This window comes from Lissotriton helveticus, chromosome 7 (assembly GCF_964261635.1).
Source record: "Lissotriton helveticus chromosome 7, aLisHel1.1, whole genome shotgun sequence".
NCBI lineage: Eukaryota > Metazoa > Chordata > Amphibia > Caudata > Salamandridae > Lissotriton > Lissotriton helveticus.
The window spans coordinates 1,802,331,372-1,802,357,817 of record NC_136068.1 but is presented as its reverse complement, the minus strand read 5'-3'; the positions used below and the strand labels follow the sequence as shown (position 1 = coordinate 1,802,357,817).

The 26,446-nt window shown below is 46.7% G+C and overlaps 1 protein-coding gene across 1 annotated transcript in view; it reads right to left on the bottom strand.

Annotated features, from left to right (window-relative positions):
* Positions 1-6,883: 6,883 nt before the first annotated feature.
* The window catches only part of LOC144770782 (phospholipase A2 inhibitor gamma subunit B-like), a 76,961-nt gene continuing 57,398 nt past the window's right edge, over positions 6,884-26,446 (bottom strand). The window contains exons 4-5 of the mRNA XM_078655536.1: positions 9,124-9,264; positions 6,884-8,565 (exon numbers count right to left, since the gene is read on the bottom strand). Of these exons, the coding sequence (XP_078511662.1) occupies positions 8,375-8,565; positions 9,124-9,264 (332 nt within the window). The 3' untranslated portion in view covers positions 6,884-8,374. The remainder of the gene's footprint in view (positions 8,566-9,123; positions 9,265-26,446) is intronic.

Below are 26,446 nucleotides of genomic sequence, written 5' to 3'. Positions count from 1 at the left end.
CTTAAAATGGTGTTATAATTCATACTATCATAATCCTCTGCATGTTACCGAGTAATACTTAATCAAGTTACATCAGAAACATTTTAAGATTTATAAAATGATACATATCAGTTAACCAGTTATTTTAAACATAACTGGAGAACAAGTTACTTACCTTCGGTAATGCTTTTTCTGGTGGATACAGTATCTGCCCGTGGATTCCTCACCTTGTGAATATCCCCTTGCGTCAGCAACATTCGGAAATTCTTTTTGTAGCTTCGCGCCGATGTGGACGACGTCACAGAGGCACGACACCGCGCGCGACTCCGCTGACGTCACCGACTCCATAATAGGCCCACGCCGGCGTGATGACATCAGTTCCGCCCTTTTTTCCGTGCCTTCGAGGCACACGGACGGACCAACATCAGTAGATATACACACAGTATACACAGTACACAAATGTCAAGATAACACACAGTGTAAAACTAATGCAGAAAAGCAATTGAAATAAAACTTTTCCTTCAACAATAAAAACATATTAACATCACAGTTACTCAGGTATAGAAGAGTGGACAACGGGGAGGTGGGTGGGTCAGTGAGGAATCCACAGGCAGATACTGTATCCACCAGAAAAAGCGTTACCGAAGGTAAGTAACTAGTTCTTCTGATGGATACATCTGCCAGTGCATTCCTCACCTTGTGAATAGATTCCCACAGCAGTCCCCACTCCTGGAGGAGGGTGTCCACTCTCCTATACCACAAAATCCTGGAGGACAGAATGCGCAAAGTGGCCTTCCCTCCTCACTTCAGTATCCAAGCAGTAATGCTTTGTGAAAGTGTGGAGGGAGGCCCAAGTTGCCGCTCTACAAATGTCCTCAACAGGAACTCCCCTAGACAAAGCAGATGTTGAAGACTTTGCTTTAGTAGAGTGAGCTCTAATACCCTTTGGAGGTTCCTTACCAGCCAGGGCGTAGCAGATCTTGATTTATAGAATTATCCATCTCGAAAGTGTGCGCTTGTGCACAGCTCTTCCGTTTCTACAACCAGCAAATCCAACAAACAGCTGGTCATCAACTCGATAATCCTTAGTCCTATCAAGATAAAAGCTCACCGCCCTCTTAAGGTCCAGACGGTGAAGCCGCTCCTCCTCCTTGGAAGGGGGAGGGGGAGGGGGAGAATAGAAGGTAGGAAGGGTAATAGACTGTCCTAGATGGAAGGGAGTTACCACCTTAGGCAGAAAAGCAGCCCTGGTCCTAAGAACCATTCGTTCAGCATGGATGGTCAAGAATGGGGGCTTTGAACTAAGAGCTTGAAGCTCACTTACCCTCCTTGCCGAGGAAATTGCAACTAGGAAAACTGTCTTAAAAGACAACAACCTCAAGGGACAATTATGTAGAGGTTCGAAAGGAGAACCCATTAGAAAAGTAACGCTTTTTCTGGTGGATACAGTATCTGCCTGTGGATTCCTCACTGACCCACCCACCTCCCCGTTGTCCACTCTTCTATACCTGAGTAACTGTGATGTTAATATGTTTTTATTGTTGAAGGAAAAGTTTTATTTCAATTGCTTTTCTGCATTAGTTTTACACTGTGTGTTATCTTGACATTTGTGTACTGTGTATACTGTGTGTATATCTACTGATGTTGGTCCGTCCGTGTGCCTCGAAGGCACGGAAAAAAGGGCGGAACTGATGTCTTCACGCTGGCGTGGGCCTATTATGGAGTCGGTGATGTCAGCGGAGTCGCGCGCGGTGTCGTGCCTCTGTGACATCGTCCACGTCGGCGCGAAGCTACAAAAAGAATTTCCAAATGTTGCTGACGCAAGGGGATATTCACAAGGTGAGGAATCCACTGGCAGAAGTATCCATCAGAAAATGCAATACTACCACATATTTATGTATTAACCATCAATTTGGACGTGCATTGTTTCATTATACTAAATCCACAATTAATGTGTACAATGTATCCTCTGTATATATAAATACACCGCCGAAACCCGATTAAGGCCTAAATTAGTACACTCTGAGCAGTCTTCCCAATATACATTATCAATAGGGTAAGGCAGAAGTTCAGCCTAGCTTTATTGATGATGTATATCAGGACCACTGTTAATATTGTATCCATCTTGACCTTAATCAGATTTTGGAGGTGTATTTATATACACATATATATATTTATATATAGGATATAGTGTTTTTCTTGCATTCATATGTTCGTATTTTTTTGAAGTGCCTAAAGTTCTCCCACCTTTTATGTTATCTAAGGAATATTTCTCTTTCCTATCTATGCTGTATAGGGCAGAGTGTCCCGTAAGCCCCATACCAGGGTGAGTAGAGGCGCGTGACTCCAGACATTAGCGGGTAAGCCTCATTACCTATATAGAACTAACTGTGTGATTGACATTACCAATGTCTATTTTCTACCCACTGCAGTTGATTAATGGGAGTTGTGGGCACAATCGAAATATACGATATGTTACACTATTTGATGCCATATTATTGGGTTTTTCTACATATAGAATAATCATATATGTTAATTTTTCTAAAATTGTCTGCCTAGCTGTTTTACCGTAACCTGGTTTTCCCAGGCACAACATATATGTATAAAAAAACTCATTTTGTAGATATCTTTCACTGGGTACCGCCAATGAATCCTCTCCTCTACATAGTGACGTCTCAAAAGATCATTGGATTGTTTTGTATATGTCATGAAAATAGCTTGTTTTTTTACTTTTTAGCAGCTGCACTGATATCTGAAGAAAGCCACAACGCCTCTTTTGAGGGTTATAGGCCGAAACGTCTACCTCTCTCTGACACTAAAAGCGGGTTTAATCACTCCTGCAGTGCCCGTTTTTTTAATCCAGGCTTAGAAGCGCCTCAATGAAGGTATCTGCGAGCTCTGTAGCTAGTCTTAATCACCACTTTCACTTGCTCTGCTGCTCTCTCCACCCATAGCTCATCAATTGGGTATTTATCACTCATCTCTTTATCAAAGCACCCCCGATCTCCTCCCTCTCAGTGAGGGGTCTGTAGCCCGTACCGTGACTAGGCATCACAGTACTAGGAGGTACGAAATGATGAAGCATGCGACCTATGGGTGGTGAGGGAAACTGTCCTTTAAAAGAGACACTCCACCACGGTTAGGTCCCCAGCTATGACAGCAACATTCATAGACCCAAGGTTTTGTTTTTGTGGTTCATATGTTGAGTATAGGAGTAAACCCTTGCAGATCTTTAAACCTCCTCTGGCCCTCCTGTGTGATATATTTAGAATTCATACTATCATAATCCTTGGCATGTTACCGAGTAATACTTAACTCAGGAGTGCACACATTCCTTAAATCAATATAATGATTAACAAGTTACATTGTGAACAGTTTACGATTTATAAAATGTTACATTAAAAAAAATTACTGTTAATTTGAAACTAACTGGAAATGCGATACTACCACATATCTGCGTATAAATCGCCCATTTGGACGATATTCACCTGAGTCATGTGCAAATGTGGGCCAAATAGGTGAGGAAAGGAAATGTATCATAATATACTGGTGATTAATCACCCAGTTGATGTCATCTCATGGAGTGTAGTCAAAATGCCAAACGAGGCCTGCATAGGTAGTAAGCCCACTTGTAATATATCTAGTTATATTACAACTGGGCTTACATTGACTCAGGTATATATCTCTACTGGGTTTACTACCTAGGATTGCCTTGCCAGGCAGGTAGGTTTTTTCCCTACGTTGACAATGTCTGGGTGACTGTAAATAAATACTGACTTCTGCTGTGCCACCCACAGTGATCCATTTTATTCTGGTTTTTCCTCACCACTGTGGTCCATAGTAAAATAGGAATTGGATCTATTTTTGCTAATTTAAATTGAGCCTCTCACCTTTTCACCCATCAATGCCACTACCTTTTGTGTAATCACTAGCACAAGCAGTGATTCTTAGTATAGGCCCCTTACCTGAAAGTTCCACCCTTTTCCAGTGGTCCTTCGAAGCAACTACCTGGGTGACTTTCAGTGGCACCCCTACTTATTGGCACATCTCCTACCTCTTGGTGCGGTTCCACTCCCTCTCCTGGAAACACGTAGATACACATTTGTAAATCGCGTTCAGGTAGCTATTCGCCTGCCAATAAGCCTTTTGTATGATTAATTTCTTTGGCCTCTCTTAAATTCTTTTCTTCTTTCGAACAGCAATTACAAGTTATATGTGTAATCCTGGTTCTGAACATGACCTGAAATCACACAGGTCGAAACAGAGTCAACAAAAAACCTCAGCATATTTACGGCTTCTGGCATGTAACATGTCCCTGTAAATTAGTTTCCTCAGCTTTCATATGTTATGTACCATTTTAAAAGGCACACCTTTGCTCTGTTTACTGTCACCGTGTCACGTGACTCACATGCGCTTTTCACTTTTTAACGAGCACCATGTGTGCACTCTTTTGCTTACACTTATGTATAAGTAATATTGCGGTCCGAAATTTATTTCTGTACCCATAATTGAATACAGACTGCGATAGACATCCTTGGCATTTGTTGCATTTTTCCTCGTTTGCTTGTAATTTATTTTACTGTGTAATAATTTGTCTTTAGAATACTACCTGTTGAGACAGTGTTGTATGCTATTGCAATCAAGATGGAGGCATACAACACTTAATCTGGTTCTGTCTATTGTTACAAAAAGTTGGCCAAATGTAATGACTACTAAGAACTCATCCAAAAAATGTAATCCTGAACCTTTCCCCAGGATTAGTCTTTCTGCATGATACAGCTGAAATATTTTGAAGGACCCGCTATATGAAGAGATGGTACGATAAATCACTTCCTGTAGCAAAAATGTGTTTTTGGAGGCAATGTAACTCACCTACACATGCAGAATGGATACATGATTTGGCTACAGCAGAATCATTAAAAAAAAAGTAATAGTCTCTTTATAACAAACACGATTCTAGATCAAGTGAAGAAGCGATACCCTGCTATACCATCCCAATTTATGAGCTGAGCATAGTAGGTTTGTGCTTCAGGTGGAACTTTAGCAAGTACACTACCCTTTTGTCCTGATAGACGTGGGGTGAGCAGCGCTTTTCAGGCTTAATTGAACTAAAACCTTGGATAATTGGAATCACCTTAAGTCTTCACTCTTATTGTTCTATCACTTGTTCTCTCTCTCTTTCTTACTCATGTTGTATATTATTTTGCACAGTGTGGCTCAAGTCGTGAAGGTCTATTGTTTGGTTGTTTGAGATCTCACAAATGGATAGTTCCGAGAACACTTATGAATAAAACGGTATAAGGTAAGCGATAAAGGGTAGTTGACTGCCAATCTCTTACCTTATACCCTTTTTCATTTTTTCTTCCTGCCTGTGTATGCTTTGCTCACTATAAATGAGTTTACATAGCTTCCCTCTGTTAAAAGTTTACCCTTTTGAAAAAACAAAGTATTGATGGTAAAAAAAACACAAACACGCGAGAAAAAAATGCCACGCCACAATCTGCATATGCTGATGGGTAAAGTGTAATACATTATTTATTCCCTTTGGTGAGGAAGGAAAGGAGTAGCATGACAAACTCTACGCATAACCTTTTGCGAGTCAAAGGCCTGCGCTGTGCTCAACAAAGGTAACATATCGCATACTGCACTCTGCATATAAATTATGTCATAAGGAGAGCGAAAGGATTAATGTTTCCATTTTTGTTGATCACTAAACATTTTTTCGGATTTCTTATTTCTCCCCTCTGACCCACCAGGAGCAAGATCTAGGTCCAAAAGAAGGCTATGCAGGCACTAGGACACATTGCATGTCTCAAACAATCCTTAATGCCTCAGGTTGAGGGTCTATTGGGTTTCCCTGTCCGAGGAGCAGACCCCAGGGCACGTACCTCTGAGATCCGATAGCAGTGTAATCCATGTGATGCTCCAGTGCTGCAATCCGCATTGAGATTACTAATCCAAAAGTGAAGATCAGATTTTAGGGACCCTGGATCTATCACATCTACCTAAAACAGCGCCACTCTCTACATCTAACACTACAGCGTAACTAGCCTGCATGTCTTAGTGAGATGCCTTGAGGGCAAATCTAATATTTTTCACGAGATCTGACATCTGTCTATTACCCGAAGTTAATAGACAGAGAAGATATGTCTAGAAACAACAAGACGTGCAGCGGCCATTAGTAGTCTGAGTGTACAATTCGTAACTCTTTTGTGTCAAATATGTTTTTATTTGACGTGGTGCACTTGTCAGACGTCACACAACCATGAAGTGCGTGAAACTATGCAATTGCACACATATCAAAAGGACCTGTTTAGGAGTACATAGAGTGGTTCTTTTGTAGTACTCTTCCACATACTCTTAAATGTCTTTGTCAATTGGCCAATAAATGTCTAACTCCCTTCTAGTGAAAGTGCAATGAGGGCACAATCCTTTCTATTTGAATCATTGTTTTTGAAAATGTCCCACCCCATTTTGGGGTAAATTCAAAATAGCATGTACGAATACAAAAACGAATACTACAGTAGTCCCAATTTATGTAATCCAAATGCCTTTGTAACTGGGCCGCCAAATTTGCTTATCTTGTGATGATCAAGAGGTACAGCAATCCTTGTAATAGGAAGGCATTGTAGCTTGATGTATGTTAGTCACTCACAAGGATGACCCATGTGGGTAAGTTTAAAAACACAGGAGCTGCTCTTACGCCAGAGGGAGCCTGGGCTGAAAGGTGATGCACAACTCAGTGGTCCTCCCGGTACTCGTTTCATCAAGTTTCACTTTTTTGCAGAAACAAATCATACATGCAATTCATGGAAGGAAGCTATGATTGAAATTCAGCCTGTGTTGTCTCCAGCCTCCAGCTTTATCCCAAATCGATTTTTCCCCATGAATCACAACTCTTCAATTTTGAGTTAAAAAAAGATTTCAATTATGTATTTGGACAAGAATTAAAATCTTCAAAAATACAGCTTTTTACAATAATGAGTAAAACAGTAGAAATTGTACAGAAATGATTACTGCTGTACACTAACTTTACATTCTTTGCATTGTTTTGCCAAAAAGAATCAATGTAAACATAACGCATGAGGTGTGGCTCAACAGGGTTACACAGATTACAGGGACAGGATACTTAAAATGCTAGGAATATTCAATAACAGCAATAATTTGGAGAAGAACAAACGCTGAAGTTGTGTTGCATGTTGCCTAATAACGTAGCGTGAAAAAATACACTGGAACCTTACCTATCTCCTCTTAACTGCATGGAGACGTATTTGACTCTTTCAAAGCAAAGAGCAAAGAGCTTGAGACAACATTTTCAATAGAAGAAAAGCCTGACCCAGAGCAATGTCGGGAAACTGTTTACCCAAGTTCCAGACTTGGATCTAAGGGGCATATTATCAAGGACCGGTGTTAAAATTATCGCGGTTTTATCGGCAGGAAACTGCAGATAAAACTGCGAAAATGGGCTTGATAATACGCCCTTGTTAATTCCCATAGAAGACCATGTTAACACAAGAACATGGGCTTCTATGGGAATTGACAAGGGCCTATTATCAAGCGCATTATCGCTGTTTTATCGGCAGTTTACTGCAGAATATATGGAGCGCACCAAAGCCCGATGATTTATTGTCCACACTTGGAATTTAGTTTAATTAATTTGAGTCACTTTATTATATGCATTTTTTGTCATATCGAAATAGAAGAACAAAGTTGGTTTATTTATTCCTGACATGCTCAAAGAAAACTTAAATAATTGACATTTCTGGCATGATCCGACATCACACATCACATTTTGTGGTAGCAGCTCTTTCCAGATATAGAAAGTTGCCTTAGACAGTGTTGTTGTCACTTTCATAGTCCCTAGAGGGTGAGGTAGACTTCCTACTGAAGAGTAAGGGGGTGGTTTGGGTCCATTGGTAAAACGTCATTCAATCCCACAATACATCTGAAATCTGTCGGACTTAATGGAGCTGGATGGGAATGAGAGGGGAATTTCTGCCATTGCCATGGGAGAGCCAAATGGACCAGATGGTAAATTCTCTTAAAAGTAAAAAATATCTTCTGGCAATGTGATTTTTGTGCCTCAAGCCTCAAATCCAATCGTACGAGCGCATGAAAAATATGTTTGTGAGTTTTTTTAACACACCAGCTGAAGACCAGTATTGCAATGAAACAGTGTTGAGTCCTTACGGTGCTGAGTAAAAGTACAAAGAAAGGTCTGAAGATGAGGGCCAAGGCAGAAGATGAACGCTGGGCGATGTCTTGTCTTTGCCCCGCTGCTGTAAATCGAACGCCCATGTGCATGAAGTTGACGCGCCTTATAGATGGTATATTCAAGGAGTTTCCTATGCTCAGGATAAGCTGCACCAGGGAGTTCTGGTTCCATCTCAGGAACCTAGTGCAGTAGTTTCAGGAGCAGGAGTGTGAAGGCTGTGAAGAGGAGGCCGTGCTCCGGGCGGATGGCACCATTACTGCAGCCCATGACACCATCCGAGGTGGAGCCGTTGACAGTGGAGGTGAAAGTACCAATGAAACAAAAGTCTGGACTTGCACAGCCCCGGAATGCAATGTCAGAATTCGTAACACCTGCAAAAAAATAAAAAAAATCTGTTATCAATGCCATCCGGCATTCCACACAATCCTGTAACCTACACCCGGCATGATCTTATTCCTTTCATCCCGAGTGACCCTCAGTTGATATGGGAGCAGCAGACCAGTGTCAGAATCTTGCTCACCTAAAAACGGTGGGCTAAGTATCGCTCTCAAAAATATTGCCCCATTGGAGTACATACAAAATTGAACCAATGGGATTATATGTGTGTAAAACAATATTTGGTGTGCTTTTTATGTAAGACTATATTTCTGTAGACGATGATCTGATATACAATCATCCAGGTATATCATGTTATCTACACCCCAAGTGATCTTTTTACCTACATTTCAAGCGATTCTGCTTTCAGTACTATTTGATTCTACTGCTGGCCCCGGTTATCATCCCACTCGTGATATGTTGTCTGCCAGCCCCTGGAAGAGTTGTGCGCTCTACAAATACACGTAACATAAAGCAGATCAGTTTTGGATTTTTGTGAGATGCTCCTGGACTGCAGGGCAAGCACAGGCCCCAAGATGGGTCTGCCAGCTTACCTCTGGTTCGGATGCCATAGAAGGCACACATGGTCTGTATCCCGGAGCACTTCATGCTGTCTGCCGTGTAACAGTAGGTGCTGGTCACTGAGAGGCAGATTCGGCACGTGACTCCGTTCAGAGTAGTCCCAGTGGTTGGCACTAAAAAACAAGGAGAAAGGTGTCAGCCCTCCTTACCCAGCACTGGCTGCAAACAGAACGTGATATGCCAGCAGGCATCCGAGCCAAGGCACCATAATTCTATACTAGTTGTAGTAAATGTTCACCGAGCTGTGGCTTGCTTGCGCCTCATTGCTTTCAAGAACTTATAGACCAATATTTATAGTGGGAAAAGTTACCAGCATTCAGAGTGAAGTGAGACACACTGCCTGGGTTGGCTCTCTGCTGTAGTAACGCTATGCTACCTTCGCCCTACCCTGGTCATGTTCCATTCCCCCGCTCCTTCCTTCGCTTCCCCTTCCCGTGGCTTGGTATGGACCCACATCGCAAAGGCAGTTGGAATGTCCGTTGTGCAGCGTGACGCTGAAGGAACAGCGGAGGCGGCAATGAACCGGTGACACTTTGGGCCATATTATCAAGAATGGCGATAACATTATCGCCGCTTTAGAGGCAGGAAACTGCCGCTTAAGCTGCGATAATGGGCTTGATAATATGCCCTAGAGAATTCCCATAGAAGCCCAGGTTCTGGTGTGCAGGACATCAAACCTGGGCTACTATGGGAATTCACAAGGGCATATTATCAAGCCCCTTATCGTCCAGTGATACTGATTAATTTCACTGCTCGCTTCTCAAGCTGTCAGGCACTTTGGGGAACTCGTCAACGTTATTTGCCGGTTCCAGGGTGTATGACTAATCTTTCTGCTTAAGATATCGGTTTAAAATAAATACCAACGCACTTCTGCTAAAGGGGATTCACATTGATGCGGCTGTGAGTCTGCACAGTTTTGACAAAGAGTGTATTTTCACCGGCAGGCATTTCCAAGCGAAAGGCACTCACCTATCATCGTGGCAGGTTTTGTTCACGCCTTTTGCACCTGCTGGCAACCCCCGTGCTCTCTGCCGCTGTGTCAAGCGTAAGGCCATAGTGGGACCGGTGCGGGGCTGGAGGCATTACAGGGAGATCTCACTGGGTGCTGGCGGATCCCAGTGAGGCTGCGCCCAACCAAAGTTCAAGAGGCCTCTCACGCTGACAGGCACATCTCTGTTAAAGGTGCGCAGAGGTGTAGCACCGCCACAGCTTATGTTTTGAGCAGGTCACGCTCTTCTTATCCACTGGAATGCTACGGGGTGATGGCAGTACCACCCCGCTGACAGGCATAGCTTGTGCATTAGGCCTGTCACGCTGATGGCCACAGCTTCTCAATAGTGCTTTTCTGTTCGGAGTTAAACGTTCCATAAGGGAAATAGTCAAGACTGATTTGCACATGGCTGGATCTGAACTGGGGCGGAGAAGTGACCTAAAGAAGAACAATGGATTCAACCCAGATCTGTGACTGGTGGTGAGTGTCTGGAAAGTTTCAACGCTCCGTCCGTCATCTCCTTGTGTTTGCTTTGTTCGCCCTAAGTTGGCATGGTATGCCCAGACGTTGGTCCCTTGCTCACTTTGCCACTGGATTCAAGCTAGCCTGGCTGATGAGTTTTGCTACCCCGAAACCGGTCCCGGGATGCTTGTTTCCGGTCCAGGAACATTTGGGGAGTTCCAAAGCCACGCCCCATACATGATGTTCCTTGTGTTCTGTTGAAAGATTATTTGGCACAGTTAGCCGACAGTTTGATCTCTATTCATCAACAGGTTCGAGAAGCTCTTCCTGACAGATCTACAGGTTAGGCCCATGAACTCCATCCCGGCGATCACGTGATGGTCAAGGTCTTCGACAGATCGAACAGCTTGGAGCCGAGGTGGCGAGGTCCGGAGCAGGTGCTCCTGGCTACAAGGACAGCAGTTCGAGTGACGAACAAAAAGAACTGGATCCACAGCACGCATTATAAACGCGTGTCGCCTGCCTTGGTGGAACCTGCTGTGCTGACCGACCATCAAGAGATTCTGGAGACTGAGAAAGGTCAAGCTATCTCACCTGACGAATCTGCGAAAGTCTTCCCGGACCACATGATTCCTGGAGCATCACGATATCACTTGAGACCGAGGAAAGAAGAACAATTGTTACTTACCTGTAAACAGGTGGTTCTCCAGTATTGGTGTCTTACATAGATTCACATGCTTGAATATTCCCCGTCGTCGAAGTGGGAGTCCCACGGTACATAAAATAGCAATAAAATGCTAAAATATATGTATGTGAGAACATAACATAAGAAATAATAGAAGTAAATACACAACTAAAACCTCTAAAACAATTCCTACAGAGGAATGCAGGATAGAGAGAGAAAACACTTGCAACATATCACTGTCATTATGTTAGTCCAAACTACAGCCAATAAGCCGCCAGCACCCTCTAGAACCTTCTCTCAGAAGCTCAAGCCCTCAGATTTTCGTAGCACCAACGTGACCCAGAGTGCATGAGGAGAAGAGAGCCTCTGAGGGGAGGAGGGTGGGTCGCATGTGAATCTATGAAAAACACCAATACTGGAGAACCATCTGTTTACAGGTAAGTAACAATTGTTCTTCTCCAGTATTAGGTGTGTCTTAAATAGATTCACATGCTTGGATAGAGTAGAGAGCGGTAACCTCCGAAGAGCTAAGATTGCTAAGCATAGCATGTAAAAGCTCAAAGACAGTAATAATACAGTCATGGAAGCATTGAGAGCAATCACAGAAAAACATAAGGGAGGAAGGAACAGAGGCTCACCTTATTTGAAAAGATGACGAAGAAAAGACTGCCTGTCCCACTGCCGTATCCGCCTCATTGATGGCGTCCAAGCAGTAATGCTTGGTGAATGTGTGCCTGCTGGACCATGTGGCTGCACGGCAGATCTGATGAAGCGGCACACCAGCAAACAGGGCGGTGGATGAAGACATTGCCCTGGTAGAATGAGCCCTCACTGAAGACTGTAAAGGCTTGCCAGCTTGTTGATGGCAGAAGACAATGGCTGAAGAAATCCAATGGGCAATCGTTGGCTTGGTAACTGGATGCCCCCTACGCATACGTCCATAAGCAATGAACAGTTGGTCGGACCTGCGGAAAGGGGCAGTTCTGCTTATGTAAAATTTAAGGCATCGTTTGATGTCCAAGGAATGTAATCGCTGTTCAGCCGGAGACTTTGGCTCAGCAAAGAAAGTTTTCAAGAACACAGGCTCATTTAGATGGAAGTCCGTAGGCACCTTTGGTAGGAAAGATGAGTTGGTGCGAAGCACCACGCCGTCAGGCTTGAATTGAAGAAATGGTGGTTTGATAGTAAAGGCGTGGAGGTCACTCGCGCAACGAGATGAGGTCAGAGCAAGAAGAAGAGCAACCTTCCAAGGAATGTAATCGCTGTTCAGCCGGAGACTTTGGCTCAGCAAAGAAAGTTTTCAAGAACACAGGCTCATTTAGATGGAAGTCCGTAGGCACCTTTGGTAGGAAAGAGGAGTTGGTGCGAAGCACCACGCCGTCAGGCTTGAATTGAAGAAATGGTGGTTTGATAGTAAAGGCGTGGAGGTCACTCACGCAACGAGATGAGGTCAGAGCAAGAAGAAGAGCAACCTTCCAGTTGAGGAACTTTAAGTCCGCCCTATGGATGGGCTCAAATGGCGTTTATTAGCTGTGTTAGAACAACGTTGAGATGCCACGTTGGAGGAGGGCGCCGAAGAGGCGGGAGCTTCCGGGAAAGACCTTTGAAAAACTGACGGATAATTCTGGACGAGCAGAGGGAGGAGGAGCCATCTTGCCGGAAACGAGAGATTGCAGCTAGGAAAACTCAAGGTAGCATGCGAGAGCCCAGATTGAGCTAGACTCAAAAAGAACGGAAGGAGCTGCTCCAGAGCAGAATGGATTGGATGGGCATTTGCTGCCACACACCAAAGACAAAACCTCTTCCACTTGAGTTTGTAAGTTTTGATGGTAGACGGAGCTATAGCATGAGCGAGGATCTCTGCAGTCTTGCGAGATATTTAAATGCGCACACTCAAGGTGCTCAGGTTCCATGCTGACAATTGTAGAGTGGATGGATCTGGATGACAAATCTGGCCTCTGTCCATCGTAAGGAGGTCTGGACGAGGATGAAGAGGAATGGGATCGCACTGGGACAGAAGGAGCAACTCCGAGAACCACACCTGTCGAGGCCATCGAGGGGCGATCAGGAGAATGTGGCAGGGCTGCCTCTGCATCTTCCACAGTACCCGTGGCACTAACGGGATCGGCGGAAAGGCGTAAGCGAATAGATCACACCAATCGATCAAAAGGGCATTCCCGCACAATCCAGGGTGGGGATGCCAACTTGCGTAGGACGGGCATTTCTGGTTCTCTGGTGTCGCAAAGAGGTCCAGAGACGGACGACCCCATCGGTGAAACACGAATTCCAGAGTCGGCTGATGTAGCTCCCACTCGTGTGTCGATGATGTGGACCCGCTGAGGGAATCCGCCAGAATGTTGGACCACGCCCGGCAGATGCACCGCCGTCGGGGTTATTTGATGCCGAATAGCCCAATCCCTGATCGACTGAGCCAGTCGAGACAAGCGTTGAGACTTGGTCCCACCCTGTTTGTTCAAGTAGTGCATACTGGTGGTATTGTCCGTCTGAATAAGCACTGACTCCCCTTGAACTACAGGAAGGAACGACTGGAGTGCCAGAAAGATTGCCATCAAATCTAGCCTGTTGATATGCCAAGAGCGTTGGGACGGAGACCATTTGCCTTTGATGGAGAGGCCTTGAAGGCGAGCACCCCAGCCGTCCATAGTGGCGTCCGTTGTGAGCGTGAGGTCTGGCGCGTTGACGAGGAAAGAAGCCAGGTTGGTCGGCTGTGCCCACCAGGACAGAGCTGTCCTCATGCGAGCGGTAACAGTCACCAGGTCGTTGAAAGAACCAGAGACCTGACGCCACTGTACATCCAGTGCCTCCTGAATGGGACGGGTCCGCAGTCTGCAATGTGAGATCAGTGCAATACAAGATGATGCCATTCCCAGAAATGATTTTAATGTCTGGACAGAAACGGACTGTCTTGATCGAATGAGAGCCACTAAGCGGAGGATCTTCTGTTGACGTTCGTGAGAAACGAATGCCTTTGAAAGCACTGTGTTTAAGGTTGCCCCTAACAAACTCCTGGTTTGAGCTGGTGCAAACTGTGACTTGTCGACGTTGATAGCCAAGCCGAGGGATTGAAACACATCTTGACAAAGACGAGTGTCTCGGTTCAGTTGATGGCGGGATTGAGATTTGAGGAGGCAATCGTCCAAGTATGGAAATATTTGGACGCCTTGGAGGCGTAGGTGAGCCACCACTGGAGCCAATACCTTCGTGAACACACAAGGGGCAGATCGGAGACCGAAAGGCAACACTTTGAACTGGAAATGCGTCTGTCCTACTCTGAAATGCAGGTACTTTCGATGCTGTTGGAGAATTGGGACATGAAAGTATGCGTCCTGAAGGTCGATGGTGGTCATAAAATCGCCGCTGGAAAGAAGACGCAGGATCTCCAGTAGTGTAAGCATGCGGAAGGATTGCTCTTTAGGCATCTGTTGAGAGCCCTCAAATCTAGAATTGGTCGCCAATCTCCCGTCTTCTTGAGTATGAGGAAAAAACGAGTGTAAAACCCCTCTCCTCTCCGAGACACTGGAACCACTTCGACTGCCCCCTTTTGAAGAAGACGGACTTGATGGAAAAGCTCCTTGAGATGGGGGATGAGGCGGGCCAGACGGTGGAGTATGAGGAGGAATCTTGATGAACTCCAAAGTATGTCCTTTCATCACAATGTCCAAAACCCAGCGGTCTGAGGTGATGGAGGACCACTGAGAATAGAACAGAGAGATTCGACCTCCAACACTTGGGGGAAGAAAAAAGTCATTGGCGTTTGGGAGTGGATCCCCGATATGAAGACTTTCCCCTTTATGACTTTGCCGACTGTTGTCGGTTCGATTGCTGTTGGTTGGAAGAGTAACGTTGGTTACTCTGATTGTAGGAACGATATTGAGATTGTCCACCTCGAAAAGTGGAAGTGCCGCGGCCGCGTGCACCCCGAAATGGCTGTTTCCGAAATTGCAAGGTGCCCAATGATCGAGCCGTATCAGTGTCCTTTTTAATGGACTCTAGAGCCTCGTCTATGTGTGCCCCAAACAGCGATTCACCATCATATGGCATACCAAGGATCCTGGATTGGACTTCCTGCCGGAAAGAGGTGGACTTCAACCAACCTTGGCGTCGTAAGGCAGCCGCACTAGCAAGCTGACGGAAACCAGTGCCCGCAATATCGACTGCGCAGTCAATCATCTCTTCAGATGTTCTTGCTCTGTCCTGGAGGATTTGCAAAGCTTCAGCTATGGAAGTGTCAGGGATGAGGTTGACAAAGGCAGACATGTCCGACCACATCTGCCGGTCGTAGCGGCCCAAGATGGCTAAGGCATTAGCCGCCCTTACTGTTGTGGAAGCCATGGTGGAGAATTTGCGTCCAATACCGTCAAGGCGCCGACCTTCTCTACCTGGAGGTGCTGTGATCGGAGACACTGGATTACGGGACCGACACTGTGCCGCCTGAGTTACCCCCGAATCAGGTTTTGGGTGAGAGACCAGGCATGATGGTGAACCTGTTGGGGCCTTATACTTCTTCTCAAGGCGTGGCATTTGGGCAGGTAACGAATTTGGAGCCTGCATGAGCTTCACTCCCTCCTTCCAAATAAAATCGATGATCAGAACCGTGTGGACTTGCTTGAATGGCTGATGCTTGAAATCGTAGAGGAAACAATCCTACTTTCGCTGGGTTGTGGGTAATTTGAAGCGCTGAGCCGCTCTATCCATCAGCTGATGCATACTGGCAATATCTACTGGAGGGGAATCTCCAGGTTCTCCTGGCGGAGGGGAGGGTGTCTGTATTTGGTAGTAGTCCCACTCTGCCATGCCGGTTGCGGCATCATCATTGTCCGTATCATCGTGGACCTCTCCGTCTTCCCGTTCTGGAAGTACATCATTGTAGGAGAGTAGGGTTGGCTATCCTATGGTCACCCCAATTTTTGCTTTTTGCTTCACTGGTTTTTGACTTAATGTGGCTGTGGGCCTGCCAATCAGACCCACAGCCTGCTGTTCTCTCTCTAAATGTATGCCAATGCACTTTAGGTGCATTACCAATTGGAACATGGATCACCTAGTGAGCCCCTGTACAGTGTACCCTAGGTACCCAGGGCATAGGTGCATCCCAGGCCTACCAGGGGCTGCAGCACGTATTGTGCCACCCCTGCCTGGCCTTACTATTTGACACAACTGGCTGATCACTCAGCTGGGGCAAGGTGGTGTACTCACCCTTTGCTTTAGATCTAGTATTCCTATATCTAACCTATATATGGACACCCAGTGACCTATAAGTCACTCCTATGGTAGGCCTTAACAATCCTGGAGGCAGAGTGCTTGGTTATGTGTGAGATGGTGAACTAGCATGAGCTGAGCGTGTCTGCAGCTTTTGGAACCCTGTCCTTTTGCTGTTTCATGATAGCGTCATACCATATACTCTTAAGTGCATTATGAACCTCGTGATTAAATGCTAACTCTGGTTTGACATTATCCAAACATGTCGAGTAAGGTGTCATACGATTTGGAATACTACCCCCTCGCCAATTCTGGCGACGGGGGTAGCATTCCACCCTTTTAGAGGGGCACGACATGTACAGAACCTGAACCCCGGTTAAAGTTAAACGGAGCCTCAGCATCACAAAATGGATGCTGCCACCACAGACACAAGTCTGACCTCCTGCTGCTGGGAGTGCCTCCAGCGAGGGAGGCTTGGACAAAGGGTTTCCTGCCTTGGGAGGTGCTAGCACAACCCCAGACAAGATTTTGTGTATCTGGTTAGGTAGGGCGGAATAGAATCAGACATGCCCGGGGCACACAAGGTGTCCCCGTGCATAGGCCAGTTCAAACCGGTACTGGGGCACTCCAGCCCCAGCTCTGGTGCAAAACTGGACAAAGGAAAGGGGGTGTAACCACCCCCCTTCCTGGTCCCACCCATAGGAGGGACCTAGTAGGTAGTCCAGCCCCTAGAATTGGTTTAAAAGTAGGAGCTGAGTCCCAAGACTGCAGATTACCCTGAAATTCGACTAAAGAGAAGAAACTCCGGACCTTCGACGTTCTGCTGCTCAGAAGACTGAAGAATCTCCCTTGTGGCCAAGGAGTGGCCACCCTGTGAATACAGGCACCATCCAGCGTTCAACGACTGCTTTGCCGCCGCCTCCTGCTGGAGCCTGAGCCCGGAGCCTGAGCCCAGAGCCTGACAAGACCCAGACTCCCAGACATCTAACAGCCCGATCCACAATCCCTGCAAAGCTGAGACGAGTGGAGGCGACCTGAGACGTGGGACCGGACCTCTTGAAACGTCCACGAGAAGCTGACAGCGCAACACCTGAGGCCCCATGAACGCAGTGCTTGGGGTCTTGAGAAGCCCCACCACCGAGCTACATTTGCACCAAGGACCAGCCCCCCAACTCTCACGAGAGCTGCGTGGGGCCCTTCTGCTTTGTTCCACTCGACGCGCCTGTTAGAACTGGGATTTCTGGTAGGCTAAGGCTGACGCCAAAGCCAGGCAGAAACCACCATTCTTGTCAGGGCAAGGGAGTCACACGCCAAGATAACCCCTGCTCACCCCCTTGGTAGCTTGGCACGAGCAGACAGGCTTATCCCGGAGGCAATGTGTAAAGCATTTGCGCAAGCACACAACAGCAACAACATCCTAGGCACACCACAAAAGGAACTCCACACAAGGTTATATAAAAATAACTTCTGTATTGTCAAAACACATCAGATAGTAATCACACATGTACATTGTGCCAACTGGCACGGGCAATATTCACAAGGGATTATTCACAAGACAGGGCCACATGGGCCACTGTCAGAATCAACACTTTTAGAAATAGAAATACTGTCAGAAATTAGAATAAAAGAATATAAAATCACTGTAGCACAAATTAGCAAGAATAGCACACAACCAGTAACTACTGGTAACAAGTAAGTACCACCTACGCAACCCTAACCACCTTAGGAGAATGTCATGCAGGGGGCCAGGACCTCACTAGGACCACCTGTACTGGAAAGAACAACCACCTAAGAATAAAATACACTTAGGGGTATCAGCAAGAACACATTACACATGATGCATAAAAATACATTCAGAGGTGCCAGAACACAACTCAATAGCGCAAAAACACATGATGCCCAAAAACATTTAGAGGTGTAAGATCAAGGTGCGTAATCATATTAAATGCATTACATTTCCTAGCACCACATCACATTGCACAAAACTCACATTAGGCAATTACCATCAGATAGATAATCACATTGAGCCTAAATAAAATCACATACCAGCCCCCATCTAATAAAGGGACTAAAGAGCCCTGTGTCCAGAATGTCAGGGCGCGCTGCCTTGCAGCGCCAGTCAGGGGTGCGACACTGGCGCAAAACCTAAACGGTGCAGGTGCCCACTAATTGCTGGGCAGCTGTGAAACAAAACTGCGACAGGGGCTGTCACTAGCCCCTAGAATGAATTTGCGCCCTCTGTTGGAGCCCCACAGGCTCTGAACTGCGCACGTTGGAGCCACACAGGCTCTGGACATCACACATGGCCAAATGCTGGAGCCACACAGGCTCTAAAACAAAGATGCCCCATGGAGCCTCGTGGGCTCTAGACAACGTTGGGGCGACCCACTGCCAACAGGGGCCGCCCTTAATGCACCACACTAAAATATGCCCCTACGTTGGAGTCCCCCTCTCTGGGGACTCGAAACCACAATGGCGCCACGAGCCTCTCAGGGCTCGCTAAAACCGGTGCGCCACTTGGGGCTTCTCGCAGCTCTGGGACACGGTGGGCGGCCCACTGCCATCCGGGGCCGCCCTGATTCTGCCTCCCGCCGGCACCCATGGCTTCTTCTGCTCCCACGGAGAGCGAAAACAGATATGCCCCACTCTGCCCGGCCCGGCCCTGACTCACCGGAGATCCGTCGGGCTGCTTCAATCTCGGGCGGCGGCTCACTCTCACCGGCTGCGGAGCTCGCCCTCCATTCTGGGAGCCTCGCTGCCCTCGCGCCGGACTTCTCTCTCTCCCCGGGGCTCTCCCTTCACTCGGGAGCCCCGGTGGACCCGGCAGCAGCTTCCTTCCCTCCTCTCGCGGCTGCGGTGGGGCGGGACTTCCGGACCTTCTCCCGGTCGGGCCTCAGGGATTGGCTGGCCGGGCACACACACTTCCGGTCGTCGCGGGCAGCGCAGCGGCCCGCTTCAGGCACTTGCAGGCGGGGTCTCACTATCCGAGGGGTGGGCTCCCTCGAGATAAATTAATAAAAAGTGAATACGCGGCGTGGGCAGCCGCGGAAGGGTAGAACAGCGCTACCACGCGCTGAGGGGATGTTTACAGCACTCCCAACGCTATAAGTGAAATAAAGCGCTCGTAAGCGCTAGCAGCGGAATAAAGCGCTCCCAAGCGCTAGGGATAGAAGAAGTACAGCGCTCCCAGGCGCTTTAAAGCACAGGTAAATCGCTTCCAGGCGCTTTAGAGGCCAGAAAAGTCCAGCAAAGTCCTTCAGTATCCAGGACAAGTCCATCAGGTAACCAGGGCAAAGCAAAGTCCCTCTATCAGCCCAGGCAAGGCAGAGGGGTCCCCCAGAAATCCTCCAGGCATCCAGGGGCTGGGCAGAGCCCGCCCCTGGCAAATTCAAGTCAGAAACAAGAACATTTTGGAAGGAGACACAGCCCCTTTTTATACAGAGAAATCCTTTGTCTAGCAGGGTGCAGGCAGTGTGAGAACCAGCTAGAACTGGTTATAGGGATTTCCTTTCACTGGCCAAGCTAGGGACATCAGACGCACCCCAGGGTGTGGAGCCAGCATTGTGTGGGGAAAACACAGCCTCTCTCAGGACCCTCAAACCAGACGGTCAATCCACAAGCAGGCCCAGGCTCACTCCTCCCCTCACATCAGCATGCTAAACACTCCATTCACCACCGGGGCAGACCCTCCCAGACTCTTGGAGCCAGGCTCACCAGTCAGCCTCAGCCAATCACATGCCAGACACAAATTACACAAATATGCCAACTTCTAAAAGTGGCACTTCTACACTAGACACAATCATGCCGCATATACCATTGCGCAGCATTCAATCCACGAGTTCGCACATACCAAACTCGACCCTGCACTCCCCACACATCAGGAACTACCATGGTCACACAGATTCCCCATGCATTCCTATGGGAGGGCAGGTCACTCACCACACATACACAGAGAGCTCACGCACTTTACACTGTACCACAGTGAAAAAGTGCACAGAGGCCTAAAATCACCAACACCAGGTCACAGAAACAGGCTAGGAAAAAGCAAAAAGTTTCGGGGTGAACCTGCCAAAAGGGCCAGGTCCAACACAACCCCCTTCCAGCCAAAACGCAGGGTAGACCAATCACTCCACTGATGGGCTTCCCTGCTTTGGGCTACAATACACGGACACGGGCCCGCACAGCAGGGACACCCTCCGGTTTTGCGCCACTCTGACGCCTATCCGGTTACTAGTCCGTTGGCTAGTGGCCATCTTGGCGACCAAACGACCAACTTTCCACCGCTGGTCTGGTTGCTCCAGACTGGCCCTTACTGCTCCCAAAAGCAGCAACCCCTCTGACCTTGCTGGTTAGAGTGAGAAGCCTTCTTTGTTTCCTGCGTGGCTTGCATTAGCCAAGGCCTGTTTGCTCCGATCAAGAAGCCGACTCCGCCATCAACTAGAGCCTACGTGGGACAGCTCGTGAGTGACTCCTGGTCGTCGTCATCGTCGCCTAGTCCACGCTACTGAAGAGACAAGCTTCACCACCTCACCTGTTGGCACCCGACAACGCCTGGTTCCTTCCTGGTTCCACGCCGGTCACTGGCTAGTGACGGTGAACATTGTCCCCTCTGCTTTCAGGTCTTCATCACTTCAGATCCACCCTTGGATCCACTGGAACTCTTCATCTCAGGTCGCCTGCAGCATCAACACTCCAAGACTCCATCTGAACTCCTGCAGAATCCCGACACACTTTGGCACCACTGCACCCGCTTCCTGTGGGTGAGGTAACGCTGGCACTCCGGTGCCCCCGAGTAGTTTAACACTCCTAGTGTCCAGATTCCAAAGGGTTAAGTTCTAGACTGACCGGAAGACTCCCTACCTTCACCTTTTTAACTTTTACGCATCCATTGACTTCAATGTAAATTGCTCCTAACTTTGCGCACTGCAAACCAGATCCCTTGGGCCTCCTAGTTCCTAACTTGCATTAGTACAACATAGCCCCAGCGATTCCCAAAGCCCTAGGCCTTACTTCCTTTCGACTCATGGTACTTGTACCACTTCTTTAGTATATGGTTTTAGGAGCCACCAGGGCCTATCCATATTTGTGCAACTTTTGTAAACTTATCAATTGAATTGTTTTAACGTGTTTGCTCTTGTGCTCATAAAGAGTTCAGGGGACTATTTGTAGTAATAAATATATATATTTTGAATATATATCCTGTGTGGTGTCCTTTCACTTGGTGTTCAAGGGGTTACATATGTTAATACAGCCGGCTTCACATGCCAAAAGAGTTTAGCCTAAGACTGCTTTGTCCACGCTACCATTAGGATAGCTGGTCTAGAAGGTTGACTTACAACCAATCACCATAAGGGTTGCTTGGACTGATACAAGGTGGTCACTAGAACTAGTGAACATCATATATCAGGCCAACTTCTCACAATCATCATCAGCATCTTGTGGATACACAGTTGTGTGTATCTTGACCGATGTTTGAACCTGGGGTGAAGGCGTCGGTGGCAAAGGTGGCGGAACAGAGGGTGGAGCTGCCGCAGCCGCCGGTGGTCTAGGAGTACCTTGTGGCATAGGTGGAAAACGCCGATTGTAGTCGTCCAGCATATGCTGGCGGTTTGAAATAAGAGACAAAGGCAATGTAGCCGTTGGAACTTGAATGAACTGTTCCTCAGCGTGAGACTCCTGGTCGTCGCCGTCGTCGTCACTGTCAGAATCTTGGCATTTGATGATCAGATCTGACGGACTGTGTGCCGCCCTGAAAGTGTCATCCACATCATTACCAGAGTCCGTAACGTGCTCAGAGGCAAACAAAGGTGAAGGTGGCTGCGGATCTGGAGCAGACAACTGGTGGCATGGATCTTGACGGCGATGGTGTGAAGGTTCTGTGGCGACAAATGCAGAACCTGAAGATGGCAAAGGCACTAAAGGCAATGAGGCAAACGAGGATGGTGCCACCGTCGACGGTATCGTTGATGGTGCGGATATGGCCGCCGATGAAGATGACTTCAATAGATCCATCGTCGACGGAAGAACCGTCGACGGAGCAGTCGTCGACGGAAGCACCATAGGCAAAGCCGCCGACGAAGTCGTCGACGCAGAAGACACCCCTGGCGACGGAGCCCTCGTCGACGGAGCTTTGGTCGACGGAGCCTTCGCCGACGATGTAGATTTTGTAATTGCCTTCGTCGACGATACTGGTTTCTTCGTCGACGATGAGGTGATGGGATCGTCGGCGAGACAGTCTTAAAGGCCAATGAGACTCTCGTAGATGTGGAGGCCGTCGACGAGACCATCGTCGACGAAGGAGAAGCTGACGTCGTCAACGATGTAGACACTGATGATCTCGTCGTCAGAACACTCGTCGACGCTCCAGTCGATGACGAAGCATGTTTTTGTGTGGAAACATGCTGTGAGGCAGCAGAAGACGCCTGAGAGCCAGGTCTCGTGGGTGTAGAGGTAGGAGGAGCCGGTGGGGACACCACAGAGACCAATGGCAGGGCAAGTTTCTTCCTTTTCAGAAAAGGAGAGGGCACATCCTGCACACTACTACGCTTAGATGCTGCAGTGGAGGGTCCAGACTGAAAACTCTCAGCATCAGGCAGAGCTGAATCCTTGTCCTTAAGACGTTGGAGCCAAAGGAGGAGACGCCTTCCCTGTCCTTAAGAGTTTTTGTAGAAAAGGTTCTACAAAACTTGCAGCTGCCAACTTCATGCTCAGGGTAGAGACAATAAATACATTTCTTGTGGGGGTCTTCTTTAAAAAGACGCAACTTCCCACAAGAAGAGCAAGGTCTGAATAAAGACTTCTTACTTGACATGATGAGAAGACTGGAAACTAGAAGTAATTGAGAAATAAAAACTGAGCAGAGCTCAGGGAGACTCCCTTCACACGACATGCGGTAGAAAATCTAAGGGCTTGAGCTTCTGAGGAGAAGGTTCTAGAGGGTGCTGGCGCCCGATTGGCTGTAGTTTGGACTAACATAATGACAGTTATATGTTGCAAGTGTTTTCTCTCTCTATCATGCATTCCTATGTAGGAATTGTTTTAGAGGTTTTAGTGGTGTATTTACTTCTTTATGTTATGTTCTCACATACATATATTTTAGCATTTTATTGCTATTTTATGTACCATGGGACTCCCACTTCGACGACGGGGAATATTCAAGCATGTGAATCTATGAAAGACACACCTAATACTGGAGAATCTGTGTTGCTGAAAAAGACTGGTTGAGCTACCGCCCTGGGTTTGTGAAACGGAGAGCCGATGTGACAAGGTGGAGGTGGGGGGGGGGGGGGGGGGGAGGGGAAATCAGCCCTGCGTAGTGTAGTGACACCCGTCTTGGCCCGTGGTGAAGAAATAAACGGCTGCCCAGGGATAAGAGCTCCAACAATTGTTTTCAACGAGTTTTAGAAAGATCAATCATCGCTGTTGCTAAAATGAATAACAAAAGAATAATTTGTGCTGTAGGGTTTGTTGTTGCTCTGGTTGTTATGGCAATAATCACCTGGCTTGTTGAGAAAGTGGCACCTGCTCAACAGCTTTTTGTTGCCACTATTCCACCTCCAGTGGAACATCATTACTTCACGCTTCCCTATCATGAGCAGAAGCATCGACAATCCTACCTAAATAACACATTCATCCAGATGTTGCATCATACGCATAACGCCACGAATACTACCAACTGTTGGGTGTGTGGGATGATACCTGCACACCAAAAGAAAGGAGGAACACCTTTTATTCCTCTACCGTTTTCCCATAATGGTTCATGACAAGCTTGGTATGCACTTTTGTTTGCTTCCGGAAAGCCCTCATGAGGTGGAATTATCTTTCGGTTCAATAAAGAATGCTATCAAGATGAAGATGGTTATCCTCAGGCTAAAGGGACTAAATGGGAAAGGGAAGAGTATCAACCGGACAATATTTCAACACCATATGTCTTCACAAATATGAAAACAATCAAGAACACTGGACCCTTTGTAATTTCTGTGACCAGAGCTAAAGCAGATGTATGTATTAGCAGTGCTGGAAGAAATCCAGTAGGACGGAGTGAATGTATTTTAACATTGACTATTGAAGGTTCTAATAACAGTAGTTTTACGTCTTCATATAATACATATTTTGTATGTGGTAATAAAGGATACTATCAATTACCTGTTGGGTGGTCCGGGGTATGTTACATATCATTTTTGTTACCATCTATGTTTTTGGCACCTACGTCATATCACCTCGATTTAAAGTTGCATAATGAAATTTCCAAGAATAGATACAAACGAACAATAAGAACAGATGAGGTTGATCAGACTGATACCACTTTGCAACAATATGTTGATTTCAATTTGGGTTTATTCTTCTTAGTGGGTGCTGCATTGAATAGCAGAAAGATCAGGCGATTGACTCGTGTTGTGGAAGCTGTCACCAACCAAACAGCTATGGCACTTGGGAACATTACAGAGAAACTAAAAATTGTAAGGATTGTAGCACTCCAGAATAGGATGGTGCTTGACGTGATTTTGGCTGATCGAGGTGGTGCAGGTCGCATCATCGGTAGCAGTTGTTGCGCATTTATACCAGATCACTCACCTTCAGTATATGATGCAATCTCTAAACTGCATAAAATTGCTGCAGAAATTCACCCAGGGACTGGTACATGGACATTTTTTAACTGGCCATGGACACTCTTTATTACTTGGGGCTGGAAGCTACTGACCTATGTATACTACTGGTGATACTATTTACATGCTGTACTTGTATACAATGTAGTCCTATGCTTTGCTCCATGTACATCACTGCTTGTACACCCGCCAAAAGAAGTTTTGCAGAAGTAAAAGAACAACAAATGTTGAATAAAGAAATAGCTGAGATTATGAGCATCAATGTACAGGATACATATCTAGATTACCCCCAGATAAACGAATGTCTTCAGCGAATGCTAAAAGGATTGGCTGCTGTAATTTGGCAGCGATTAGGTTAGCATTGACTGAAGCCATCTTGCTTTTAGAGACCATCTTGTCCATTTTACGGAATCCATTTTGTATTTCTGTCAGCCATTTTGTTTGCCATGTGCTGCCATGTGCTCTGTCCTACCTTCCTGTTAACTGCTCCTGAAATCTGCCTAGAGACGGGATATATTTAGCATCATCCACCTTCGCACATGCTCAGTTGAGCTTGCAGCTGTCCTTGCAGCTGTTGTTTGTAAATGTCAGGATGTGTTCACCAGAATTAGCAACTGTTTAGCTCCTCCCACTTGTTGACTATGCATTTTCTGTATGACCTATCTGTACCTAAAACCAGCATTTGTACTCGTATCGCCTTCATTTGAGCCCCTGTGTATGTATAAAAGGACCAAGCTTCTTCCATTCAGTGCGCTACGTTACCGAAGGGTGTTGTGTGAATGTAGTTCCACCTCATGAGGTTTAATAAACTCTATTTTCTATTCCAGTTTCTGTGCCAACGTCTTCCTACTTGTCTGAGGACTCTGTGCAGAAGAGGGTGAATCTCTGGCACTGGTAGGCCTTGCTGAGGCTCACCACCACAGTGTGGGGTGTCCATATTTACATTTTTACCAGCTCTCTGCTATCACAACGTGGTCAATAGACACTAATTTAAAGATTGGACTACCAGGCCACCTTGCCTATCTCATGCAGCACAGCAGTAGTCATAATTACCTAATCCTGCATGACAAGGGACCACTTGAGAGCTCTCATGTAGCCTTCCTGTCCATTCTGGGTTTTGATATTCTTATCACCCTACACACTCCTCATGCTTTTGTCACATGGTTCATGTTTTTCAAACCAGGATCTTAGTTTAAAAAAACAGGATTTCAAAACCAGGATCTTGTGGTGGCCTTGTTTGCACGCGCTCTGTAAGAGCCAGGCATCTTTCTCTGTGTTTGAGGTAAGCCTGATGTTTTGGAAAATACTTCAATTTCCAATAATGTATAATTTAA